This window comes from Lepisosteus oculatus, chromosome 7 (genome assembly GCF_040954835.1).
Source record: "Lepisosteus oculatus isolate fLepOcu1 chromosome 7, fLepOcu1.hap2, whole genome shotgun sequence".
NCBI classification, from domain to species: Eukaryota; Metazoa; Chordata; class Actinopteri; order Semionotiformes; family Lepisosteidae; genus Lepisosteus; species Lepisosteus oculatus.
In genome coordinates, this window is record NC_090702.1 from 14,598,778 (window position 1) to 14,618,994 (window position 20,217).

Genomic DNA, 20,217 nt, shown 5'->3' on the forward strand with positions numbered 1-20,217 from the left:
TTTAAACCAATCGTGCTTATTTTACATTTTACATATCTTCATTTTTTATAGATTACATGCGGCTGTAATCTAGAGTTTGTTACTAGCGTATTTGAAAACTTGCACACATGAAACCAATTTTGTCTGTAGTCTCTACATTCTTTCAGATGCAAAACTGAAAAGGCAGACTCAGAATAAGCTCAAACTAGTTGCCATTTTTGTTTTTTGTTTTTTCTGTGTTGTGTGAACAACCAGTTTCGAGATTTGAACCATAACAAATTTCTTAAAGCTGTACTGGTCTGTTTTCCTGGCCTTGTTCAGAGATGAATAATACTTTGAACAAGGAACCAGCCTCCTCCACAGCAAAGCCACAACTGCCATCCACCTCCCCACAGGTCTGGGACACATCAGAGAAGCAGTGTGGCCTGGTCAGCCCCTACAACAATTCCACTACAAGTAGGATACTAGATGACAAAGCTAAGGGTACTGTCAGTGTTGTCAATTTATTAAGACACACTGAAACAGCGCCATGTTTAGAATATAGTGTATGACTTTGACCCAGACTTTTTTTGATTACTGGTCATATTATAGCATACAATAAAGATATTTTATACTTCCAAAAAAGATGTTCTGTCCTATATTCCCAATAAGTTATTTATTTTACATGTTTGCAGCAATTTGTAACTCTTGAAAATACACAGCTGGGATTTCTGTAGAACTCAAACACTTCACAACCAAGGTCTTGAGCTAAAGTAAAGCACAACTGCTTTGAAACAGCTAAGTAGCCTGATAGCTTGTGATGTCAAGTAACAGCACAGACTGGACTGACCTCTGCTTAGTAAAAGGTCTACAGCTGCTGAAGTCAAAACCTCCCTTCAATTACAGCTATGTGCAGGCAAAGGTCCCCACTGAACAACTGCTCCAGGAAAACAAAAGGCCCTTGTCTCATCATGTCCTGTAACTGTGACACAGGATGCCACAACACATGCCAAAACCCTGACCTTGCTAGATTGCATCACAAATATAAATGTACTTTCTCTCAAATTGTGTTCCATTCAGTCTCAAGCAAAACAGGATTTCCCACAGGCAAAAATGAAGGGACTAGTTGAGAATAAATATGATGTTGCTGACATATTTACAGATGTTGAAGGTTTCCATTAGCTTTAATAAATAGGTCACAAAAAACAGTAATGAAGACAACATTAACTTTTAATTGAATCAAAATGGCAGCCTACCCACCTATCACATAATACATAACTGTTATTTGATGGAAGCTTGTTGTTTGTGAGAAGCTTTTTGCTTCCACTTAATGAAAACCTGCACCAGTTACTGTATCTGTAGTTTTGATTTAATCCAGGACTGACTTGGCCAAATTTTAAATATTTTCTTTGTCTAGATTTAATTCATCTTTTGCAGATGTGAGTATGGTTATGGTTGGTGCTTTTTAAACGTGTTTTAACACATGATATATACACATATCATCAGAATTAAAGTGGCTTCTTAGAGTTTTTCAGTGTTATAAACAAGCATTATTAAAATTATTAAAAATATACAGATTTTTTTTCTTTATTCTGATATGTTTGGGGAACTTTTTAAGAGTATGTGTAATGTAAGAAAGTTGAAATGCACTCGCTGTATTAAAGGCATTGTTTGTATGTAAATACTTGCTGATGTTTATAATACTGTATAACACTGCATAAGAATTAGTAGAAACAAAAATTAGAGGAACTGGACCTGTGAATCTTGATATATGAATTTCATCTAGATACTGTGTTAAAATATTTTAAAATATTATGAAAAAAATGAGATTGATCTTATCATAGCACTTGTAATGGAATTATAGTTTGGTTGCATCACTTGAGGTATCTGTTACAAACTATGCTTTTTTTAAATAGCACCAAGATTAATATTATTGGACAGTGCCAGCTATAGTTGCAGTTTTAAGACATAGGTTTGTACATTTTCATAAGGATTGCAGTTTACTGACGTATTTATTATATTTTGCTTTTAACTAACAATTTGTATTATAGCTGCTGTGATATCAGAATAGACAAGTTCATTACTTGTAAGTTAATTACAATGATTATTTTGGGTAAATGGGTTAAATATTAGAACATAACTATTGCTTTCAGACTTCAGTACTGTATTTTCGGATGACACTACAAAATTTGCTGAAAGCATCAAATAGACCGTTAACTGAATTATGGTTGTTATTAGTAGTATTATTATATTATTAGGCAGATGCTTTTATTAAATCTGACTTGCATTTGTACCTATTTATACAGCTAGGCTTCTTAGTAAAACAATCTGAGTAATGTATGTTGTTTAAGCATACAACTAGAATCCCCCACAGAGTATTTGAACTCACAACCTTCCAGTTAGACATCCAGTGACGGTCTATTTGCCTAAGCTTGCCTACCAACACCAAATGCTAAAGATGAATCATAGCTATGAAGAAATTACTCTCTGCCACGTAAATGTACTGTATGTTTTCTGATTTTAAACCATGGTGCTTAGAAGCACTGAGAGAAGATGATCTCTAAAGTTTGTCAGGCTGTGTAACATTTTGCTTTTAATCTCCACAGCACTGACTCATAATAGAGGAAATTATTTATTTGCACTGTATTTGTTTGCAATGTAGTTTCATTTGAAGAGGGATGATTAATCCTCACTTACAATACAGAAAGATGTTAACTCCCACCGGGGACCAAAGTCAGTCAGTTAGTCCCTCATCTCCTGCTGCAGAGGAAACAGGTGTTAGCAGAACTTCAAACCTATTTAAAAGTTCCTTTTCAAGGCAACTGAATCCTTCTGCTGTTAAAGTGAAAGGAACGGAAAGGGAGAGCATAACTGTGTAGTGATATCATCCAGCAGAAAGAGTCATATTTAAATTGTACATCAATTCATGTACTGTACTGTAGGTGGATCTCTTTCATGCCAAGAATAACACAATTTCAACGTGTGAAAGAATCTTATAAAAGTGCGTTGAAAATGTAAAGTGTCATTTTCCTCACCTAGCTCTAGCGATATTTATTGCTGAATAAAATGCCACTAAATAGTAATATATTTCTGCGCCACAGATTCTCTAAGTACATACAATGTACACTAAGTACATACAAATGTTACAAATGTAGACAAAACTATTACATTTGATTTCATTACATAGTCACTAAAAGCCCTCCTCACAGTTGTTATTGTCTTTGATGACGTTGTTCCACATTTGCTGACATTTTTCCAAGTCTACTGAGAATTCATGGAGACTTCTAGATAGCCCATTTCCTCCAGGCCTGGAAAAGCATTGTTTACTTTTGAAAAATATTGCATAACCAAATTCCTACTTAAGAGTCAGGTTTTAAGAAGGATTATATAGAATATAATTACCTATAGATGCCAGCATGGTATTTCACTGTTACATTTTTTGCTTTTGAACCTTCCTGTTGATATAATACATCCATTGCAATTACAGCACAGCAGCAATACATAACTATTGAAATCTAGCTTACCAGCTGTTAAAAACATTATTACAAGCAGAAAAACACCAACAAATGAGGAACCAGCAGTGATAAGAGATCTTAACCCTTGACAGGTTTCTTAAACTGTTTTGCAGCTCTCTGTAAATGGTGCTACCATCCTCTGAGAAGAGATACAGTATTTCCTAGGCTAAGAGCACAAAGACCATCTTTGGATTCCTGACTTTTTTAGAAGAGATCATGACAAGGGAAAAAACATACTTTAAACATACTGTAAAACAGACTTTAAAAAGAAGTGTAATCTTGTTAGAAAAGACCCTAATCTTTTGTGTAAGATTAATACAAATTTCAGTAGATCATATAAACATATAAATAATTTTCTATATTTAAAATGTGATTTAAAGTGCTGCTTATAAATGCAAAAATGTTGTGTTCTAAAAACTCAAAATCCATGATGATAAATTGGTATAATGTCTGACAACACTCATTCTAATGGTATTCTGATACAAATAATACACAGTGTACAAATTCAAATGGTCTCTTCGTTCTGGTTATGCCAGTGAAAGTGGACACAAGCCCAATATTTAGAGTGATTGCTGGTTCTTATCCGGTTTATTTCTTCAGTCAACTGTAACCATGGTTCCCCAGCGGTGGGTAAAGCTGCAGGAAGGAGAACAAGCTGCCAGGCTTGGGTGTGTTCAGAATTGGGCCAGAGTTTCCTTGGCCAGTTCACCCCTGTGGCTTGTGGCAGTTTTCTTATAGAGAACTGCATCGCTCCTCCATCTCATGCCTCAGCCCTTGTCTTTACTGTACATCATGTGCAGTGTGAAAACAAACAAAATGCAAAGATTCTGATAAAAAAGGAAAGTAAACGGTTACTGGATCAGGTTCTCCTGGCAAATTAATCTCTGGTGTTCTATCACTATACGTTCGACATGTAGTCCAAGGCAAATGCTGACCCAGTGTACTTCACCCCTTTTCCTACAGAGCTCAGAAGATTGTTCACTTTCTCTGCTTATACAATCCAGATCCTCTTTTCCTTTACGTCTGCCAGCTACACTGAAAGCCGATGACAGAATTTGTTGTGGTCTTTCCAAAGATGACATCACTGCACCATTGTCTCTTGTGATCTGGGCTGGATTTATACTTTTGTATCCTGGTTTCAATTAAAGGCTAAGATTTTCTATGTGTGAAATGAAATTAAATGTCTTTGTACCAAATGTGACCTAAATGACTTAAACATGCATCATCCTTCTGATTCAAACATCTTTAAAAACAAAGTCATACAGTCCTTAAACACACTGTACTGTGAGGGTAAAAACTAAATAATTTCAAATTAAAGAAATATTATACATTTTAAAACATGCCACATCAATGGCATCAGTTTTAAATTATCTCCTTATCCTAATGTCCAAAAACAAATTTAATGAGATAATAGTATCATATTGCTGTAGTAACCAGACAAATAAAAACAAAATACATGTATTATTACACTTAATTCAAATCTAATGTTTCCTTTGTGGAAATATTAAACCATTATTTCTAGTTAATTTTTTGGTCCAGATTCAGCAGTGATGTAAAATAATACAAAACAATAGAAACAGAAAATGTTGATGCTGTTAGAATGAAACCTACTGTTTAGCAGTTTATTTGTTTTTTAAAAAAAGATGTACTAAGAAAGAATTCTCTCAGAAAATACAAATTTGTAATGAAAGGTGAAACTCTGTCCTGGTTTTGATAAAAACAGTGTGGAAGGCTTTTGCTTTCAGCAAGATAATTAAATAACAGCAACGTGACTCAAGTGCTGCTGTCCATTGGAATGACCTCACTGTTCTAAATCTTCATCATCTTAGCCTTGGGAAACAAATCACTTAGGTACTTACAATTCTTATACTGCTTTCTTTGCATTCTGTCATGCATAAATTGCGGTCCTCTGTGGACACAAAGGGGCAGGTTTAAAGATAAATGTCACTCATGCTGCAGGCAAAGTTCCCTTATGGTTACAATGTTTGCCTAAATTATCTTTGGACGGTGGCGGTGTCTTGCCATTGGTTAGTTCAGCCCAGTGGCTGTAATATATCCTCAGTGAGGAAAGGTTGTTCAGCAGAAAATAGTTTAATTTCTGTGTCTTTTTTAAACAATATATGTAACAGATTTGAAGGTTTCACCCAAGAGTGGATGGTTCTTTAACTATGTCATAAATACTTTAGTTAAAATGAGCTTTCCTTCCTGTGCACAGCTTGAATTTATGAAGGTTTTAAAGAAGGATTAGCTTACCGTTCTGTAATTAAATTACTGTTCAGTGCTGCAGACATTTAATATTAAGATGGAATGGAAATTATTTTTATTCTTGCACTCTGAGCTGGAAGGTTGCAGTGCAGTATCAACAACAGAAAATACCCTGTTTGACCAGTAACTGGTGAATCAATTTAAAGAGTCTCAATCAGTGAAGCCTCTGCTTAGAGGGCAGAATGGACCTTACAGTCTAGAGACTGTTGATTCATACAGTATATGGACGCCGCCTTCATCTGACTATAACTGTGATACCCCAGGAGACAGTAAACAACTCAGTGTTGTTGGTTGGGTTCAAAAACCACCAGGGATTCTTGGTTTGTCAATGGACAGCAACCCACTCAGCTCAACAGACACTTGTGAGTCTGGTGCGTCCTCAGGGTGAGTTCTCTGCCCAGTGATTTACATTGGTGGATACTGTGGGTTGAAAGTGTGAAAACAAGTGGGCAGCCAAACAATACAGGCAGGGGATGTGTGTACATTGTCTTCAACATTGATTACAATCACAACATGTAATGTACACACCTAATAAGACATTATATAATGCCAGGTTGGGTTTGACACTTACAGTATCTTGTTTTCAAATATTAGGTCTCTGTGAATGTACAGCTTTGGATCTAGATCACTTTTAGAACCATAGATTTAGAAATAATTTCTAGGTAACAAGGTACTGTAACACAATTATTTTAGAAAAATCGCAAAAGCTTAATGTAAGCCAAAGTTTATACTTCTCATTTCTGAAAGTTATTTTTAACCACTCTCATTTGAGATAATACATATAATCTCATTTGGAATGGTCACTGTTTAGACTGAAAAAGGGGTTTTATTCAGATTAAATAAGCTTTAATTCATAAGATATTTTGCTATAGTACTCTTTGTTGAAAGATGTGGACAATAGTGGACAATATTCTGCTGACAACAGTACAAAGTGACAATAGTGCAGTATAGCTGAGAAAAAGAGACATTTTGTTTAAGAACAGGAAGAAATTCGTGAAAGGTCTTCCAATAACAAGTACAGTGTTGATAGGAAGAGTAACATTAAATCAAGGTCAGTACCACATATGGAGGTTGTGAACTCTTCCTGAAAGAAATGCTTTCAAACAACTTGGAAACAATTGTGTTAGGTATGCTGAACTCTTCAGGGAAACAACATAATGGTATTACATGCTTTACTCTACATTAAAAAGTTCAGATTTAACAGTGACATAACCAATTCAATGCCATGGTCTATCATTGTATTCTTTTGTTTTGCTGGTAGGTTTTATTGGATAAATCCCACATGGCCCAATTGGTTGCATTAATGAAAAGAAAGCATTCTTCATCTTCAATATTCTAAAAACAGAAGTTGATAGGTAGTTCAAGGAAAGCTGCTTCAGCACTTTCACATTCATGTCAGCCATTAACTTTAAAAAGAAGTGCATACTGTAGAAATAAAATGTGATGTCTGGGTGACAATAAGCAAGGATCAGTCTTTAATGAAACTGCTACGCAATTTTGTTGTTGTGCTTATTGTGAAACCTTGGGGGGGAGCTGGTCACCACCACATGTCCTCTATTATAAAAGAAAATATCAGATTTAAGTCTCAGAGGGTCCTTCCCAAAAGTTCATTCACCAAAATCCCAGATTTAGTATTTAGGTGAAAACAAAAAACAAAACAATAAATGGCTAACTCACAGTGGAGTCTCTAACATGTTCTGCAAGTCCTGTATATTAGCCAATGGGCTGATCCCTTCACAATGCTTCATTTTAACTGTTTTTCTTTTCTCTTTCTCCCTTTAATCAGCAAATTTTACCTTAATAATACTTTCATCATTTTTTTTTCTTTTCCTAAAATCTCACTCCTTCCACACCAGTTCTGGTCTCCAATAAAAGACCTGGATTTCTATTTTCTGTGCCCTTTTGTACACAGGCACTCAGGGATAATGGAAAACAGCTGCACTAAATCAGCCATGTGAAACTATCGATCGAAAGCCCCATAGCTATAGCTCACATGCTGCAGTCAAGAACTACAAATGTTGTCATGGTCAGGCTGTAATGAGTATAATATTTTCCATAACATAGTTTACCATTTCTATTATCTTTTGCCTTATACTCTTACCTTAGGTATATATAAGACAAGTGTATTCAGTCATTTAATAAGTGATTGCCAAATATTAGATAAAGACAGGAAATTGTTTCTCACAATGTTACATTTTATGTAAAAGCAAGCAGCACATGAGTAGCTCATTTGAGTATTTAAAACACTTCTGAGATACTTTATACTAGGGTAGCTAATCCATCTTTTTTGTTATGAATACAAGTGTGCAAAGTTCATCCTGTGATAAGGCAACTTCCTGAACAGTCAAAGACAGAGATAACTGATAGATGTTTTTGTTGCTTAGCTATTCTGACACATCTCTTATCTAGAGTTTGCTGCTGTAAAACTAGACCTCTAGATTATTTGCTTCCATGTCCTATTCATGAGAATGGGAACGGCACAATATCACCTAATAAAAAGTAATATATAGGAATGTACAGTATCTATGATCATATACCTTTGATAATGTGGGGTGTGTTACACCAACTAGAATTAAAGATTTGATAAAGCATTCAATTAAGAAAACTATACTGTAGATACTTATTATCTTTGTTGTAAATATAGTGTAATATGCATTGAACAATCAAAACAGTTAGATTAACCTGTGTATTATAACTCACAAATATAAATTACAGTGTCTTGCTAAAATATTAAGACTGTTCCTATGAAATTACAAAATGATGCATAAAATGATGCATTTTTTAAACCTCTGATTTAAATTATATTCAAAATAAAGACGTCTAAGGGTAAGATAAGTGATAGTAAATGTCAGTAAAGAGAATAAGTCGGAAATGTTGATTGCAAAACTGTTCTGACCCATCAATACCAATGGAAGATGAAGGTGCCGTTTGAAGCAATTACAGCCGAAAGTCTAAAAACTTTGCACACTGGTGTAATTTTTGCCTATTCTTCTTGGTAAATTTGCTCAAACACTCTTTCAACTTGTTTGGAGTTTTTGATTTTGACAGCAGTTTTCAAGTCAATTATTGCAGATTCATGATAGGATTCAAGTCTGGGCCTTCACTGGACAACTCAAAACCATTCACTTTTTTATCTTATGGCACTCCACTACAGTTTTGGCCCTGTGCTTTGAATATTTCACTTGCTGAAAGGTGAAATTTTGTTCCAATTTTAGGTCTGAAACAGGTTTTCCTAAGATTTGCCAGCACTTTTCTCCATCTTTTCCCATCAGTCTTGACGATCTCCCTAGTCCCTGCTGGTGAGAAGCAGAACTTTACTATAACTCACTATGGTGTTGATGTACTTTGTAACTGATGTAACTCTTTGCATTTAGTTCCAGTTTTGTCTTATTTGGTTTGCAACAGGAAAGGGTTGAAAATCTTATGCAATTTTTCAATTTTTCTTTCATATTATCAATTTACTGCTTGTTTTTTGTGTTACAAGTTTTAAGGCAAGCTTTAAAGCAACAAAATGTTTGGTCTGAATATTTTTGCACCATATAGAACACAACATTTGCAATGTCGATTCAGTAATACTCATTTAAATATTATTTAGAGTACGTACTGTACGTAGATGCGGAAGAAAGAACACAGAGTCATTTTTCAAAGTCAAATGTTAATAGTCATTTTTCTATTTGTGTAAAAATTTGCTTGCCAGATAGCAATTGCTGTAGCTAGCTCTTGTTGGGGGATCTAATCCAGCTGTTGCCAAATGCCAGGGCATCACCTTAAAAAAACATGGAAGACAACTTTATTCAGGACTCGCACAAGATATTATTTAAAGGACAAGGTGCACCTCACTATAATGTAATCCACAGATTCCTGTCTTCAAACACTATCTATGGAAATCAGATTTTTCAAGTCTAGAGCAGAATTTACCCAGGACTCTGGGGTTGACACCATTCTTTTGAACAGAGCAAAGGGATTTGTCCATGTCATCCGTATTTCATATGAAGGATTACACCTGCTGTAGCAGACTGTCCCCAAGTTGCCATAATGGGGAATTTGTTTTGGAAGGTCTGAACCATGTGGTAGAGTGCCAATCACTGTACCAACTCCATTTTTGGCAACAACATGATTTTCTTTTGAGGTATGCTATCCCAGTAAACATAACAATATATTAGGTTTCAGTTGTTACAATACAGAGCCTGTATTGTAACAAAGACCACAGTTTTTAAAGACCACAATAACCCAATAGCCCTTTGTCATGTTTGACATCTCATTTTCTCCAGAGATTTCTGCACATGTGATTAAAAGCATGGGCCTTCAGGGTGTTTCTGTGCCTCCTGGTTCCTCATTTCGCAGGTGCAGGGATTGGGTCATGATGAAATTTTAATATGACGCACTTGGCCATAGCAGCATGAGATTAGTATTCTTTTTTCCCCTCTGAGAGCAGTGTCTCTGCATACTAATTCAGTAGTAAGGCATATGTTCCTCTCCATGTTCACAAATGGCACGAAACAATGGGATTATGACATGTCATGTCAATGCTTTGTCTTGTCTGTGTCACCTGGCATTCCCTGTGCATGCAGACACACACAGTATTTCACCAATCATTTCCACTGTATAACCAAGTAAATTTAATTGATTCTTAAAATTTTCAAAACTGTTTCCTAAGATTTTCTTTTCTCTTTGAATTTCCTTTCAGAGCCCCCCTCTTTTTTATCATCTTTCCAACCACCCATATTCGCTATCTCTCTTGGGTTGAGTAAGATCTGACAGCTGTGCTCCCAAATGTTAATTATGTGTGCATATTTGACCTATCACTTCCAAAAACACAATCGTTTTTTGTTCATAATGTTACTTGTATCTTTTCTTTTAAATCAAAGAATTGAACAGGTGCGTTCAGGATCAGACCAAATAGATATTACACAGGTTTAAGATGCCATTAAATAATTATTTAGATGTGTTTACAAAACAACTCCTTCAGGACATAAGGTTCTTATTCATTCGCATTAAAAATATTCTTAATAGATATACTTTTCTAAAAATGTCATAATCATGTTAAAAACTTTTTTGACATAAGAGGTTATATATATTATATTAATGGCATCAACAATAATGTTATAGCACAATAAGTACTGTGCTACAACATTCTGGTCTTTATTCATCATTGTGGGACTGGAAATCTTTAATCACTTCAATTAATTCCATAAGCAGTATCTTCACAGTGTGCCCATTTTGTTTTTGAAAGTTAAGGTTGCTTTTTTTGTCATACTTCTGTACATTTTGTCTTGCTTCCTGAAGATGAAGGCTCTGGAATTATACAGCAACATTAATATAATGATACCAAACAAAGGAGAAGGAAAACTTAAACAGCTGTCACAGTCTATACCTGACAAAGTTCCATCTTCTGGCTCCACAAACTCTGTCCTTTCTTCCAGGTCATCCATCTTTGGAGATTCCTGTTTCAGAGAGATGGTAGGAACAAAAGAAAATACAGTCACTGTTTTTGTAGACAGTTATCTGTCTAGATATTAAATACTTTTGGCATTTTTACATACGCTTTTTTGTTGTTGTTTTATGATAGATGTACCAGATATTTTAAAATTTCTCTAATTTATGCTTTTTTACAAAATAGTGTGTTACAAATATTAACAGCTCTAATGCACTCATTCAAATACTTCAGCAGTTAACTGTATTTTTTTCCATGCTTTAGTAAATAACAAGGAAAAATTCTTCACACTGAAGTGACGTGTTTCCTGAAGAACGAGAGAAAACTTCAAATAAAATAGAAAAAGGTCAGTAAGGTCAAAGTTCCAAGTTCCTTTTTCAGACAAAAAATATAAATGTATTTCTGAATGACTGACATTATGCAGTCCCATTGTTTAATGTAAATATTTCTTAGCAATAAATAATAATAATATAAGTAATAATTAATAAGTAATATCAAGCGTTACACTTTTCCTTTTTGAGACAGGTACCTTTTGCCACTTCAGTTTTTATATGTATATTTTGATGCAGTTCATACAATAATTGCATTAATATACAGAGATTGTGTCTTTACAAATTTGATGAAATTACAAATTATTCTTAAAGAAAGTACAATTAATGTATTTTTGTGGCATTTTTTCAGTTATACAAGTCTGGTTTAAGAAAAAAACACAAGCATATTTTTTTACATGAAGACAATATAATCATGGGTCTTATCTTTCATTTGTTCCACTGTTCCATTCTTTCCAGCTGTGTTTTATTTTAACTTTAACTTTCACATTCTACAGCCTTTACAAAAATGAGAGACAAGTTTAATGAAAGTCAGGCCATGAATCACTGAGCAATTTCTCTGCCTTGTCAATTGGAATTACAGCTACTCCATGTAAACCAAATTTACATGTACTGACTATAGTTTTTCTTTTCTTTATTCTTTCTGCATCTCCCTGCCAGATTTGGAACACTGCATGAACTGAGGCTTTCACAGAGCCACATTCTTAGATACAGGTTCAGGTACCCTGCATTCAGTATAGATGATGACTTTATTCATATTAGCTCGGTTTAACATATTATATATTAGTCTAATAATAGATTACTCAACTACAGAATTTGACATTTCTAGCCCCTTCTCTTGATCCTTAACCCACACAATTTAGTTTGGCAGCAGGGGAAATGGAACTGTACCCCACATGGCTCTCAACATAAGTCTTCCTGTCCAGAGACCATTCATTTCCTTCACAACACAATCTGCTTGTATCTCTCTAGTCTGGTTTTGAGCCACAACGCTGCACTGATCCTCTCACCACCCACAGTGAAGACAATGTCATCCATCTGTTTCTGACACCATGAGAAACAGAGGACACTGGAGTCTCAAGAAGACCTTAAGAGACTGAGGCGAGATCTTGTACTGTATGTCATGGCAAAGAGGATGTTTTCTTTGCAGGCAAATGGTCATCTAATGAGTCACTTTTAATGTCACAGTGGTTTCTATATGCAAATATGCTATTACTAATCTTTTTTTATGTACAGTTCCAAAATTTGAGCCAGCATGGGAGGGGGGTGGGGGTAGGTGAGGAGTCATTTGGGGGAACACACACTTCCTTATGAAACATGGGTTTGTCAAAGCCATCTTCCATTTTTGATTATTCAAGTCCACAAAACCTACAGGACGGGTAGTAGTGATGTAGCTCACCCTGACAACACTACATGGGAGTATTTTTAATTAGTGAAAATGCAATGATTGAGCCAATTGAATATGAGATACTATTCAAGAAAAAGTAGGTATTACCATAAGATATTTTTATTTTTGAGAAAAATAGTCCTTAATTTTTTTCTTTGTATCCCCTTTTATACATTTTGCATTTTTTTATTCTTTGACAACAACAATATAACTCAGGCTTAGTCTCATGATATCTGGTCTATGGAGCTCAACCAAGACTTCAAGACAAGTTATTGTCGTTAATCAGGACTCCTGTACTGGATCTTTGCTTTCTGTCCTACTATATATGCCAATTCATGAGCAAATCCAATTCTTCAGACCCAATAGTTTCATTCCAGCTCAGATGTAACTTGCTTGTTCAAGCTAATTATCTGGACAAGAACCCTGTTCACATGTCAATGTTTTAGGTCTTAATTCCTAAAAATTGCTAAATGAAACGTACCCATAAGATGTGTTGCCAAGGGCTGTTCAGCTCCTGAGATTAGTGTAATTACAGTTTATGCTTAAAGCCCTTCTCTTGCCTCTTTAATTGTCACAACATTAGAGAAATTGTGAAAACGCTTTTTTAAATACTTCCTCCTCCTTGCACAAGTGATCTGTACACTTTATTAGTGTTTTCGTCTCTACTGTTGGGTCCCAGCTCTCTTTGAAGTTCCTTCTGGGATAAAAGAAAAATCCTGCCGTGAAGCCAGCTCTATACTGGGGTAATCACAGCCTTCTGATCCTCCTAGGAAGTAATTAATATGTTGGAGGGAAATCTAAACATGCGTTAAAGTCCATCCGCAAACAAGGAAATAACACTCTTCTTCTCACTGTTTTTGAAGCAAGTTTTTTTTTTTAATATTTCCAAAACAATGAAACATTCATTGTTGTTTGGTATATATTTGATTTGAATTCAACAATATTTGAAAAAAGAAATATCATCTAAGCAGTAGTTTTATTTAAATTTCACTGACATGCAAAACAGATGCCTGTAGATCTATAAGTAAGACTTCCAGATAACTTTTTAGTATTCCGACATTATTTTTTTCAATATTTAGTGTCCCCCGATATCCATTTTAGCCATTAGCTTAACAAACTTTCAACTTTTAATATTCAAGCAATGCTTAAATTCACTTTGGAAAGGAGGATCATTATGGGTATTTTTTCTCTGCCAAAAATAAATGTATAGTTATTTCCATTAACACAGATCACAAGCAAATACAGGTCAAAATCTAAAAGGCAAAGCATACCTGCTTTGAAAAGATATAGATTGAGAATTTTTACTCATCAAATGCTCTCTGAGGCTAATTTGAAAAGTGAAACTTCTAAAAACATTGCTTAGTTTTTCTTGTCATATTACCCAAACAAATCTCTACTCACCACTATCAGATAACTTATTTAAGGAAAACAGCTCTTGAAGCTAAGTTTATTGAGTTTGCTCCAAAATCTTCTTAAAGTTGTGTCTTTAGCTGAAGAATCCTTGCATTTGACTTCCTCTCTGCAACTAGCAGTGCAAAAACGAAAGCAAAAGGCAGCCTTAGCACATTCACAGGTAGATGAAATATTGAGTGGGGCTGCAGTAAAACATTCTGTTTTTATTTTAGGTACTTTTTTGGTATTTTTAAATGATTTCTACATAAAATAGGTTTTATGTGACTTTTCAAAGTTATATACTGTACACTATCTTTTGAGAAGACTGAAAATAAAAAACTTTGGGTTAAAATATTAATATTCAATGGGATTTACAAAAGCAACAACCCAAATAAGACAATGGTGATGTGCATTTACTTACATGTTGCTGGACTATTTTGGAATGCAATATTTTGTAAGATATCACAAATTGGGTAGTGTTTTTTGAGTATGTTCTGTAGCCAGTGTTTTAGACAACAGTGTAAAAATTATGTGACACATCAGCCGTGATGCTGTCTCCAGTACTTAAAACTCAGTAAAGCATAAAAACCCAAAGGCATAAAGTTTGTGGTAACTTCACAGCCTATTTGACTTGCTCAATATATGTAAGAGCAAATTTTGCATCATACTGTATACAGTATAACTGTAGACCTTGAAAATAAAGAAAAGCCAAGATATACTGTGTGGAATTTTAATTTCTTTCAAGATGTCTTGCTTCTGCGAAGCTTGTTGTATAGCTGTTTAACATCAGACTGTGGTTTCCTGTCACACTGTGTGCTTGCTGTGTACTCATTAATGATATTCATCAAAGGTTGCAGTGGATACTCAAGCTTTGAGAGCACTTAGTTCCAAGCCTTTGGCGTAAATTTACAGATGAACGAAACATTTTAATTTGAGGATTAAATACAAGCTAGTCTTGTAACACGTTTAACAAAAACAGACTTTTTAAATTGAGATCCCCAGTGTGATATTGAGTGAGCAGCATGAGGCTTTCTCCCGATATGTTTCTTACTCTGCTATTGTTTAAGGTTTTATTAGATGTAAAAAGTACATCATCTTCTGAATCTGTGGAATGTTATGATGGACTGTTTAGCAAAGTTATTATTTTTTACTGCTCACTCTGTTTAAAGAACATGAGTTTGTAACCTTATAGTAAAGTTCAAGTTTGATCACTTCTAAAATGTGAGCTTGTGATCAGTGCAGAAGTGGCATGCACTCAAGGCTCATGTCTGTTGCAAATGAAAAGCTGAAAAACACAGGTTGTTGACACTTCTATCACATCAAGGTTTAGAAAAAGTAAGTAAAATTTAGAAAAATTCCAGGCTTGTTTCTGAAATAGTTCAGTTAACAACAATTGGTGATGTAAAAAATACATATTTTTTTTACATTTTCACTCAAAAATCCAGTTTTCTACAGTTGTATGAAATTTCTGAACATTAACAGCGTGAAATATCTTGAGTTTTGCTTGAAAGCTAGTATTTCAGCTCAGGCTCCAGTGGTGAATCTGACCTCATTTGTACTCATCACTACCTTTTCTGTCTTTCAATAATATTGTCAGGTAGTTATGGGAACACTCATTTTCAGTTGTTGCTAAAGCCCATGAGATACAGTAAATAATAAATGGAATATAATATAAGCTCCAGCTTCTCTGTGACCCTGTATTGGATAAAGTGGTTAGAAAATGTATAGCATGATGTCTGATAGTAATAATGCCCACGTAAAGGGACATTAAAAAATGAGATGACATTATTTTTCTATTGAAGCACCGTTACATCACTGAGGGGGATTTCAAGCCCAGAAGAAGTTTTAATTATTTCTTTCTCCATAGAAGGTAGTTTAAATGCATAGAAAGCATATAGAATTAAAACTGAGTAAAAAAAAAGTAAGTGATGCACACAAAGTTAAAACTGCAACTTTTTATGTTGCCTTACAATGCATGTGCTTATAAAACCTCTTTCTTTAATTTAATAACTTATACATCATTATTTTTGTGTTTTATTATTCTTTTTCTGCTTACTATATATTTAGTTTTATGTATTAGTCGTGTAATGCCTGAGAATGCTCTTGATTGAAACATGTTATATATTATAAGAATACTATAAATTGATTCATTGATTGATAACCTATGAATGTTTCCCCTTTTCTTGGTCAGCCTGAGTTAAAAAGTTCTAGAAACTCAATAATGAGCTGATTCATAGAGGGTAACTATGAAAATCACCAAATTCTGGTCCTAATTACTCCAATGTCTTTATCCAGTCACCACAACGCCCATTCAGTATTTATATTTCACAAGTGGTTTTTACAAAAAAAAAATATTTTTACCAAAAAGAGGAACATGTAGAAAACACATCACTTGATGTTAAAACTGAACCACCACTGAACTAACACCATGACTGCAGTCTGAACCATCTGTGTAACTGCCCAGCTCATGCACTTGGTCTGTCACCCACGCTAGTATCCTGCAGCCTCAAAAAAACTGCCCCTCCTCTTTAATTAACTATAATTGGTCGCAAAGCACCCTAAAATATAATAAGTATAAATATAAAAGCTATTTAGATTGAAAACCATATTTAAAGTCATTTGTTTTGAATGGAAAAATCTGCAAAGCAATTTACAAACCTTTTAATAGCAATGTTGTTTTTTTTTACTTTATTTTATTAATTTACTTTAAGTCATCAGCTTTACCTTTGAGGTAGCGAATCACTACAAATTACTTTCTAAAATTAAAAAAAAAATTAATGTATTTTCCACACTTTCATTTGGAGATGCACTTATGATCAGTATGTTATTTTAGAATTAATAAGATATTTCTAGTCAATATAATTTGGTGAAATGTTTAAATCATCTTTGTCACAGTTTTACGGTTTCATTTAATATAAACTATACTGTAGTTTCACAGCACTGATGACCTGTGTTTAGTTCCTATGGTGCTATCTGTGTGGAGTCTGCATGCTCCTCCCATGTGTGCATGCGTTTCCTCCAGGTGCTCTAGTTTCTTCCCACGGTCCAAATACATACTGATGGGTCAACTGGCCCTGGGGTTAGTGTCCCTGTATTGGATTTGCACCTGTTGCTTGCTCCTCGGCTACCCTGAATTGGATTTAGGTGTTAGAAAATGGATGGATAAACTTATATTATGTAATGTTGTGTGTTACATACAGTGTACTGTACCCTGCTATGCTAAATCTTAAACATTATACTCTTGTTACTCTTTTGCCTCAAAAGTGTTCCTTTTTTAAAGAATCACAATTCTTCAGTGATCTTCTGTTCAAATGTTAGCCATTTAGGTTTATTTTGAAAGTTAATCCTCACGGATTTTAGAGCACTTTTAAGTTGTCTATGAGCTCCATGGATGTCTAAATAGCAACATTTCATGTTAATGGTGAGGAACACCTGACAATAAAGTCATTTTGATTTGTTTAGTATATACAGTATAATTGATTGGCTGCTCTTCCTCTAATCTGTTCATGCATAGTTTGCCTTAAATTGTTGTGATTGGATATTTGAAGATCCCATACAATGTGAATTAATTAAAATAGTACAAAACACCACACTTAAAGAAACAATGCCCATAAGATAGAATGTCTTCATTTTTTACATAGTTCAAGTTAAAATTCAAGTTTGTTTATCAATCCAGGCATATACAAGTATACAGATGAGCGAGATATCATTATCCAGGTCTGCAGTGTGAATACTGACAAGACACTGACAAGACAATGCTATAGACAATGTAGACATAGACATTTCTGACAGGGTACAGGGTACATAAAGTGCAATGTGCATAGTGTCATTTACTTTCCAGGATTGCGCAAAGAATTGTACAAAGAATACATCAGACAGTATGCCTGAGATTAGGCAAAAAAGAAATAGGTTTACAGATTTGGAGTAGGTGCAGTAGGTACCAGGGTGTTGAGGAGCCTGACAGCCAGAAGTGTCCAACAACAAAAATATCCATCCTCCTGCACAGACTCTCCAAAATAAGGAATTTGTCACAGGCCTATTTCAACTCTTCAAAGTCAGAACACTTCTCCAGGCATGAACAAAACTGGAATGTTGCAAATATCAAAGACAGTGCCAACTGAAATGATACTTGGTGGTCTCTAATTTGTTAGATATTTGGTCTCTCAGCATGCAAGCACTATGACCAAAAGTCCTGATGACATCAACAGCTGACTTTCTGAGTCAACAACAGAATTTCTAAAGACACCAAGGGTCAAAGAGCTGTAGTGGTCATCATAATCCCCTGTCCTATCGCCTGCTTCCTACTGGTGAATGCTATGAGTCAATCTAAAGAAAAATAGAACCAGGAATCCCATTCTTTTTGCTTGTATTGTCAAAAAAGGGTAAAAATGTTGCAAGACAATTCCAGCTATAAAAAACATTTTCACATGTGAATACATTTGAAAGCATCACACACTAATGAACATGTGAATCATTTTTGTCATGCATGATATCATGTTGTTATCAGTGTTGGGGAAATTTATTTTTAAAAATATTCCGTTACAGTTACAAATTGCTTGTGTGAAAGATTACTTTTTAAGGTTAATTGCCAAAAATGTTTGTGAAAATAATTTTAAAAAGTCAGTTTAAAATTGCTTGAATAAAATGTATTCAAATTTTGTAATAATTATAAACATAACACATAACTCACTACCTGTTATAATGAGTTATGTAGTGTTCTTATAGATACCAGGTACAGGTATAAGTTTAAGTATAATTGATCTTTAAGGGATATTTTCTCCATCTTTTAATCTTATTAATTTAGATTAAAGAAGGTATGGCCTTGCACAAATTAATTTACGGTGTCTGTAATAGATTATTTTTAAAATTATTTTTAGCTTTAAAAAACAATTTTCTCCCACACTAGTTTTAATTCATTTTAAAATATGTTTCTGAATTTGACAAGTGTTACATTGAACATTTGTGATTGTATATTTGAAGATTCTAAATCTTTGGATTATGACTTACAATAATTATAATCAATAACTTTTATATAACACTTTTCATCCCCCAAAAATATTCGGAATGCACTTTACATATAGGAAGGAACTTATTTTATATGGTGTTGAAGTGTAGCACTCTGTATGCTCCTATGTAGAGCAGAGAGAAACTGCAGAACTCACCGAGCCCCTCCTACACCACAGTGTCCTGTGTCACCATACTGAAGCCTTGGTCTGCAGGTTTAGTTTAGAGGGAAGGGTACCTCCTAATGTTCAGCCAGTACCATTTACAGCAGCAATTTGAATTTTCATTGGAGGTGTCAAGATCAACCTATGCTTAGTTTCCATAAATCTCCTAGCATGTCTTTTCTACTTGCACATAAAATGATATTTTCTTTTAAATGCCAAGGTTTTTGTGAACATAAAGCTAAGTAACACAGTTGTCTGCAATTAAGGTCATGTCTTGTCTGGAAAGCACAGTACAGTATAATATTTCATTATTTATGGTAAACTGAGATGACAGATTAACATAGATTAATAAATATTTAACATACTGCTGGCTCTAGAGTCAGTGAGGGAGTATCCTGGACCAATTCAAATATTTTCATTGTTTGTGGTTTAATAGCCTTACGGCACAGAAAGGTTAAGGTAGTCAGCGATTCTTTTTTTTATTCTTTTTATATTTACAAATTTACAAATTTATTTACAATAACAAAAAAAAATCTAATAACAATGACCTATAAGGAGTAAAGAAAAATAAAACAAAAGTTCACTTAGCAGAATGACAGCAGAGTGCTGAATCCCTCTCCCTCCTCTCACTCGGTCAGTTCCCGCCTTTTTTTATCTAGAAGTGAATCACTTTTAGAAAATTCTAGACTCCTCATGTGACTTTTCCACATCAAATGATTTACATAATCATTCCAGCAAATCCTGGTCAGGAAAACTCAAGACAATACTA

At 34.4% G+C, this 20,217-nt stretch overlaps 1 protein-coding gene across 1 annotated transcript in view; it reads right to left on the reverse strand.

The window, feature by feature from the left end:
• fam107b (family with sequence similarity 107 member B) overlaps nt 1–14,397 on the reverse strand; it is a 66,363-nt gene extending 51,966 nt beyond the window's left edge. The window contains exons 1-2 of the mRNA XM_015353225.2: nt 14,290–14,397; nt 11,113–11,182 (exon numbers count right to left, since the gene is read on the reverse strand). Of these exons, the coding sequence (XP_015208711.1) occupies nt 11,113–11,170 (58 nt within the window). The 5' untranslated portion in view covers nt 11,171–11,182; nt 14,290–14,397. The remainder of the gene's footprint in view (nt 1–11,112; nt 11,183–14,289) is intronic.
• Nucleotides 14,398–20,217: the final 5,820 nt, after the last annotated feature.